Raw genomic sequence first — 8,955 nt, 5'->3', positions numbered from 1 at the left:
TTGAAACGTGGGACATGGGCGTATCTTTCGTCACATCACTGGTTACGAGCGTACCATTACTCACAACATACCAAACGCAAGATTACACCTTAACAGATAACCTATTAACTTTGAAAATTTCATATTACTATAACACTTGTATGTATAAGAATTGTCAGGCCGTTTTTAGAATATATATTTTTAGAAGTGATCTGTTTTTATGTAGTTAAGTTTTATGTGCAAGTTAAAAATTAAAAAAATTACTCACGTGACGGACAGTGGGAACAGTCTCTTACACGAATAACACTAAGGCAAACACCACTGTAAATAAAAAAAATATTAATTCCTTCACGGACAGGTTTTGTCATCATGTAGTCTGTGTACCACATTTACTCTGCAATTTCGGATGACTAATGCAATATATTCGTATCTCGTAATATTACTGCTGCTTCTGGTCTTCACATCGAAATATATACTAGAGACAAGACAACAAAAGAAATAGATACGACACAGGTATTGTCAGATGATTCTGTACAGAGTCTAATTCGGTCATTGCTGAGAGTCTGGTAATAAAGTGATTTTTAACAATGTTCACTTAGTCCTGTATACATATTCTACCATCACTACACGTATTACACAAAAACAAATATATATATCGTTTTCACCTACTTTCACATACTCCTCAGTGTCCCATTAGTCAGCAGAATGTGAAAATTAAGTGAAAATAAAATCGAGCAAAAAGCATTGTAAATCTATTGATTTTTTATGTTATGTGAAATACTGACCACAAAATTGCGAAGAGCGACAGCGGTTCCACAAATTTTCCACGGTTCGTGATCCAATTAATTTTAAAAATCGCCATAACCAACCGAAGCCACACGAAAGGGCTTTATTGTTATGTAAATTTGTGCAAACTTCGTAGGCAGACGTAGGCATGACTAATTGTTAATTCGGCTAATGCGCTTACGAGAGCGGGACACCACAGTCCATCCCGTCGATGTAATAAGGGATTACGCGCCTGACCTCACAACACTCGTCTTCAGGGTGCCTTTGTGTGTACAGGCAGGGTTTGTTAAAAATACAATCCAATTTAACATCGTTATCTGTTCTAAAAAAACAGTAAAATAAACAAAACTTACAATATATATTATTAACTTTAGACATCACAGACTGTCTGCCAATCTACAAGTATAGTGCATTATTCAAATATGCTCACTTAGGATAATTACATACACAATAATTAAAATAAATATAATTTAAAAATGTACGTATTCTTTAAGTAATCTACTGCAAAATTTTAACAAATTACTGTAAATATGTGTAGCTCTGGAAATGCTTTGTGAGTACTGTTGAGTAGACTCAGCGTAAGAGTCAGGAGAGCATAACATACATAGGGATAAAATTTATAATCATCAGAAGGTACAGCTGACTGTAACGCTAAGAGTTACGAAAGTGTATTGAGAAATAGTGGAAGTAATAAGTGACGTGTGTGAGATATCTGAACAAAGTAAAAAAGTTTTTATTATAAAACAGTGGCGTTTTAAAGTCCAGCATTAAGAGTTATATTTATTTCTTCTCAAACATCCCCAATAGCATGCTTGCTAGTTTTTGGCATGCGTAATTATTTAATGGAGATGAAGTCCGCAATGGCACGCGACCTCTTGCGCCGTGAAATGAACATTACATGCAACAGTGAGCAAGACTTGTGATTTTACGCAAAATTCCAACCATATTTCCCCTACAAACTTATAGGAAGTGGGGATATTATTACTTATTGCAACAAATTTATATACATCATAATTTTCTAAATTAATAATTTATATGGCATCACAGCATCAGTCGAATTTAGAAATCTGTATTAATATTTTTTTTATAAACATACTTTAATTTGAATATTAGCCAAAAAAGTATGTGTAAATATCAAGTAAATGTAAGTCAAGCTGACTTTTACTCAATTATGGATAATATATAAGTTAGCCAACACAGGAATAAACTCTATAAACTATGTACCTACATATGTCGTGTCAGCACATTCAAATAAATACTGATACAGTGCGTACCAAGTAACAATAATAATCGAAATAGGATCATATATGAATTTCAGTTTAAAAATGAATCTGTATTATTGTAAACATGTACAACATTTATTTGAAAAGAATACGAGCTGAGTTTGTTGTCTGTTCTGAAATCATTTCGAATTGACGGTAGATTTGACTTATCATAAGATTCTGTAATAGACCTACATTACAATAAAGATATTTTGTTTTAAAATAACGAACCATTTAGAAATCTTCAAAGAGTTAGATTTGAACTTTTTTGCTTGATTAAAAATCAAAATTGGAATGATTTCCAAAGTATATGAATAAACTAACGAGTTAGTAGTAACTTTAGTAGCAAGATATCAGAGTACAGATTTTCATACAAACAAATTCCTTTTCTAGATCATTATCTGCAGATTCATTAAGTATAGGATAACATAATTGCTAGTTGTATACCTATATTTGGTTTTAGAAATTATATTTAATGTGAACTGTGAACTTCGAGTTGGCTTAAACTGTTAATTAATGAATCAATTGCTTGTAATCAGGAGGTAACAACACAGTCTACATAATTTACACCATGTTCGAAAACCAATAATTATAGAACAGATCCTGCATATATTTGCGTGGGTAGCTACTTATCACGAAATCTAAACCTTGACATAAACCGAAGGTCATGCCCCCTTCATCAGCTATTCATTACGACTAGTTCAATTTAGCGGTAAACATAGTAGTGTGTGACATTACCAATTCATACAAAATAACACATAACAATAGTAATCAGGCGTTTCGTTATGAAAGAAAAATCACATTTCGTTGGCAGGCGAGGCGGTGCCAAGCACAGATTTCGTCGGCAATGTATCGTGAAATTAGTTTAGTGGCACTATATAATTACGAGCCCTCACTTTTTATAGGCCCCCGGCTTGCTTTCGTAGTCGTCCGTCAGCCGTAGAGGGTGAACCGGCCCCACCCGCACCGCTGTTATGACGAAAATGTCAACCCGATATGCGACTTGATGAATTGACACTGCTTTAAAATATTTTATCCTCGCTTACATTTTGATAGCTCTATAACGTCAAACACTAACTTAATAAAACTACGGACATTCATGTTTGTCATGGTAGTTCCTGAGTCTTCGTTGTCTTCTTTATATGTATAATATATACATACAATATGTTATTATATGATATTGTAAAACAGAACATTCAATTATTTAATAATAATGGAAGATTTAAAGAAAGTTTAAAAAGTCAAATATAGAATTTATTGGTGATTGGTAAAATATGTAGAGTTGATGAGCACACGCTGCAACTGTTTTTAGTAATGACTAATTGATGCGTTATGATATTGCGACGATTATGATATGCCGACGGTTGTAATATTTGGGCGCCCGCGTCCGCAGCATTAATTTCAACCCTACAATTATCTTAATAATATTATAAACGTGAACGTTTGTGAATATCTATGAATCTTTATTACTCTTTCACGGGAAAAGTACTAGGCAGATTTTAATGAAATTTCACAGTAACATAGCTTATGCATCAGAATAACATATAGATTATAAACTTCATGACGGCGAAACCGCGGGCACAGCTAGTATATTATAATAATTTATTGTAAAATAATGTCTGAGCAAATTGGGTCTGTTAATATGTTTGTGTTAAAGGTTTTACGTAAAATGGCTGGAGGAATGAGGATGAAATTTCTGAATGTTGTTAAATATGTGTCAACATATAGGCTGTAGCAATCAGAGAATAAATCCTTCAAAGAAATAATTGTGTAGATACCTAATAATTCTGTAGAACACAGAAGGTATCTACAAAATTATTTTATTCCTTTTATTCCTTTCATATCAACGAAAATCCGACCGACTAGGCATCATGACGAATAATTACTCAGAACACTGAGTAATTATTCGTCATGATGCCTATGGCTACCTTTTCCCATCGCACCGCTCGCCATCGACAGGGAATATCCCCATACGTTGAATCTAAGTGGTTTCGAACAGTGCGGATTCAGAGGAGCTTTGTAGCACCCCTGTTGTCTCAGGCATTGGCTTACCACCATCGTAGCATAAAAAAATATTACGCTACCTACTATTTTATGAATTTGTGTATAACTAAAATAATAGATGCTGTCATAGAAATGATTCATTTATTGTTTTCACGCAAGACCGAACATGCGTTTAAGTTGTGGGTACCACTAGTTCAAATAAAACACCAACAAAGTGAAAGATACATTTCATAGATTTATTATATAAAATCTTACCGCTACATTTGAATGTAACTTATTACAGTACAGTAACATGTGAAATTTACAGAGCTATTCGATTAGTACAGATAATAGTAATAAGTTATATAATTATTGCGCAAGATCATCCCGAGATCAGGGAAGTCCTTAAAATTAATAGTTACTAAAATACTTAAGTAACACATCTTAGGTTATCATACTATAATAAAGGTCGAAGCTCAGATATTTCTTTTGATTGTATATCTATGTCGATTTATAATATTTACACAATGATATGAACGAAGTCCAAAAATATAAGTACCTATTATTACAAAATGAAATCTCTTTCTCGAAGCACCTATTAGACATGTAATTATTTACTACGGGTGAGCATTTATTACAAAAAGATAATATAAATATAAAAGCTTATAGTATACATTGATTATTAAAATTTGGAGTTTTGAGCTACTGCATATTCAAAGTCTGAATTAGCCGGCTGCTTATTATAAGACTTTTCATATCATACTTAAAAAAAAAAATCCTCGCTAACACTGTTTTTATACGTTTGTTATAACGTTGTATAATGTTTTTATACAGTCTATAATTTAATGTATATACATTACATTATAGAAATTTAAAATATGTCTTAATTGGGAAGGTAATTGATTTTTAGTTATCGTGCATATTATTCACATGATATGTCATTAAATGCCTTTCGTTCAATATTTCATCAGTATAATAGTGATTATATTAATTAGAATTATCTAGACATTGTCTTATAATATGCAGCCGCATTAAACTAGTTCTAAAAGAGAATTAAGTACTTTTTTATTTTCTTGTAGGCCATATTCTTATAGGCCCTTTATAGAACAAAATAAAAGATGGAATAGAATTAAATTAATAATGCTTATTAATAATAAATAATACAATATTATCAGCGTAGAATAAAATTAATTCTATAGCAATAATATATTGCCATTTCTAATAAATCTATGCAAAATTAATGTACTTTTAATAATATAATACCTTTTATACTTCATAGATTGATAATGTAAATAGAATGAATTGTTGTTGATTAATGTAATATATACAGGTTTTAGGTACAAGAGTATGATATGGAATCGAATTACAAATTGGATTAACTAGGTATTAGTAATATATGAAAATTGTTATTGTAACTAAATAATAGAAAAAGGACAATTTTTCTTCTTAAAATATCTAAAATGTGATCTACATTCTATTATTAACAAGCTTTTCATGCATTTTGATGATACATCGGATAAATGGTATATTAAATAAATATTCGTAGGATAACAAAAAGTTATATGTAATAATATCAATATTAGGAAATTGAAATTATATACAGATAATATCGAGATAGAAAAATGTCAAGATGGAACACTTGGTACAGTAAAAGTTAAGGTGCAAATTCATATCTAAAATGATAATATGTACACACACACACAGATTTACATACAGAATTATGTCCATTCAGAAAAAATATTAATTTTAACCAAACCTAACCAAAGGTTTTTTAAAAGTGAATGACTTTCTTAACTGTTTTTGACTGTTGCTATTATTGCTCCTAGTGTTCCCACTTGACTCTTGTCTTGCTCTAATATAAACATAATATTTCTGACGTCAATTAGAAAGGCAATAGCTGTAATTCTTTCCATAGAGATAAGACGATGAAATTAAAAGCATTGTTATTATTGCTATATGGTAAATTTTGTTCTAAATTCCGGCTTATCTAGCAATCGCACGAATTTTAAATAGTAGGTGCATTACATACTACATATAAAAAAATCGAAATAACCTATAATTTTGTTACGTTACATTTCCAAAAAGTATATTTCCTAAACGAATTTCTTATATATCACAGGCTTAAATAATATTCATTACTATTAGGGACGTGCATCCTATACGTACACTTATATTAGTAGATACAGTTGAACAAAATTAGGTAACTATTTACACAAATAGGGGAAAAATAATGAGGCAAACCCTCCCACAACCCTCGGAGATTTCAAATTACGACCGCGGTATGGCTACACGGCAATGCGTATCTTTGTACTCCACTCATTAGTACGAGAGTACAATACAATACCATTTAATTATTATTAAATAACAAACAAATATTATGTTGCACAGACTACATGTTCAAACTGGTAAGTAATAAATAATGTGAGATGTTATAAACAATCGACTTCTTTCTTGAAATAATATATACATATGAAAATACAATGTAATTCAACTTCCTTCTTTATGAAATTAGTTAATAACACCTAATGGCAACAAAATATTAATATTAGTAAATATTTTTTTAACGGGTTATATTTATTCATGTTCATATAAATCATGCGTACGTAAAGTAAATTAATTTGAGTATTATGGAATAAATTAAACTTCTATTAAATGCAAAGGACAAGCAACAGTACTTGTCATGACAAATTCGTAGAATAAATCAATGCATAAAGAATGCGATAATTTCATAAAACGTTTACATTCCATGAAATATTAAACTATTACTGTTGTTCTGTATTTGTATTATCAATGTTTGCGTATAACATTACGGTGTCTATACAAATGTAAACATGAAAAATTAAAAAAACCAATAATATTATTACTAATTACTTTTAAGGTAACAATCGGCATTTTTTCTACGATTTGGTCACGACGATGTATCGAAATCAACTATTTATATGACACGATTTGACACTCGGTCGGTCGGGTCGATGTTAGGCAAAATTGACACCGGTATGTCGGTACTACAACCCCACTAACCACAATAAAAAAACTCAAGCGTCAATATGTCAGAATCCGTCAGACAGGACCGACCGATCGGGTACAACCAATTAAAATTGTGCCAGGAGCACACACAATACATTACCATTTCATTTCGATATCAAAAATTCCATTCAATAATCCTAACAATTTCTCTATACCTTATACCAACAAACAAAGCGTACTTACAATTTCAAAATCACTTTTCCTAAAATCTTTTTACATTCCATATCCAACAAAGCAACGCACAACGCTCGTATTTTACTCTATAGTTAAATTTTAATAATATGTCCATAAAAATTTTGAGTGTCTAATATAATCACCAACTCATGTTCCCAGTGTGGTTGGAACAATGCATAGTCTGTTTTCACTGCACTTTCTTAATGTCTTTACAAAATCTAGGGCTTTCACACTTGCTTAGGTAGGTCTAGACTTCAGCTCAACACACTTTGTTCGTTAGCCGCCGAAGTCTCTTAGATCACTAGCATTTTGTAGCGGATGCTTGCTGACGGAATTTATTATGAGAATATGTTGAAATACTTGAGACCGGCCGACACGTAAGGTATCGGTATTGCACCAGCGTAATAGTTAACCGACTGAAACATGAGGTAGGCGATGTTTAGAAGCTATCACACTATTTCGTTCGGATGCGAATTCTGATTTGAGTCGTTCTGTCTTGCACACTGCTGTAAAAAAGAAAATTTATTTCAATATTTATTATAAAAATTATTTAAAATTACGCACATCCGTTTACTATATGCAATTGTCACCTCTTGTTTCCTCTCCCAAGTTTTCATCGCGTTTTTATATTTTTCAAATTCATGACACCAATTGGAATATATTTTCTGGTATTCATTGCTCTTCTCCGGAGGAGAACATCTGAAAATTAAATTAAATATTCATCAGCATTCTTAGCAATGTCGCAGGGATGTGTTCTTTTTAAGTGTTACATTACATATAGGTATTATACATTACCTGTGTATATCAACTGTAATGTTATAAGAGCAGAGCAGGGATCCTCCTAGGAAGCAATCATATCTGCCTGCGTCCCCTTCATTCACTGATATTATTAGAAGGCCATGTTCAGATGTCTCTATGTATTTCTCTGGTTTGCTGAAAACGAAATGAAACATTGTAATTTTTGCCATCAAAGTTTGCAACGCTATTACAAATAGCGTGGTAAGCGTAAAATTTTACAGAGTTCGAATTTTTTCAATAGCTTTTTATTATATATTTTAAGATAACCTTGGATTTTACATAAAAGATTTACATTTTATGTGAAATCCAGGTTGGTACCCCTGGATTTCACATGGCCTGGCTTCAAATATTTCCAATAGTCTGAGAGCCGAAAGTGTGTATATTTTATTGTATACACTTTTTTTTGAAGAGAATGTCAATAAAGCAGTGAAAGATTGATAAATAGTTCTATTCTGTTATCTTCTTAGAGTCATCATAATCATGTTCATTTAATATTATGTATATACTAACTGTTACTTACATAGAAGCAAGTGTTCGTGAAGGAATCGATTATGAGATATACAATTATCTCCATAATAAACCTTATTTACGATGTAATGAATCAAATGAAGATTCGTGATTGTTATTAATTACCAAATAAAGTAGCCAAGTATAAACCGTGCATTCGAAAAGTATTGTTAATTATATGGAAGAATAAAAATGTACAAAGTCACATAAAACTAGAATAGAATTGTTTGAACGAAACACCATAAACAAAACCTTAATTCCCTGTTTCCCCTTGCATTCTAATTATACAGGCGGAAGTGCGATAAAAGCAGATTTGGAAACCCTTTCATTAATGTTGTTGCATGCGAGTTCAGTTCAAGTGTTTTCTGAATAATTTTAAGGTCATTTTAAACACCGCGGATGCTCCTTGGTGTACATCGATCGCACTCGTTTACACCCT

General features: G+C 31.6%; 1 protein-coding gene across 3 annotated transcripts in view; it reads right to left on the bottom strand.

The window, feature by feature from the left end:
- Positions 1–5,796: 5,796 nt before the first annotated feature.
- The window catches only part of LOC131840953 (semaphorin-2A), a 159,216-nt gene continuing 156,057 nt past the window's right edge, over positions 5,797–8,955 (bottom strand). For 2 of the 3 annotated variants that reach the window (XM_059189174.1, XM_059189172.1), the window contains 3 exons: positions 8,007–8,144; positions 7,802–7,910; positions 5,797–7,717 (listed from right to left, as the gene is read on the bottom strand). In XM_059189174.1, coding sequence (XP_059045157.1) covers positions 7,661–7,717; positions 7,802–7,910; positions 8,007–8,144 — 304 coding nt within the window. In that variant the 3' untranslated portion in view covers positions 5,797–7,660. The remainder of the gene's footprint in view (positions 7,718–7,801; positions 7,911–8,006; positions 8,145–8,955) is intronic. The other variant, XM_059189173.1, reaches the window with a different exon arrangement.

Source organism: Achroia grisella, unplaced genomic scaffold (genome assembly GCF_030625045.1).
Source record: "Achroia grisella isolate CSIRO2021 unplaced genomic scaffold, CSIRO_AGI_Agris_v1 utg152, whole genome shotgun sequence".
NCBI lineage: Eukaryota > Metazoa > Arthropoda > Insecta > Lepidoptera > Pyralidae > Achroia > Achroia grisella.
This window is presented reverse-complemented; position numbering and strand designations above follow the sequence as displayed.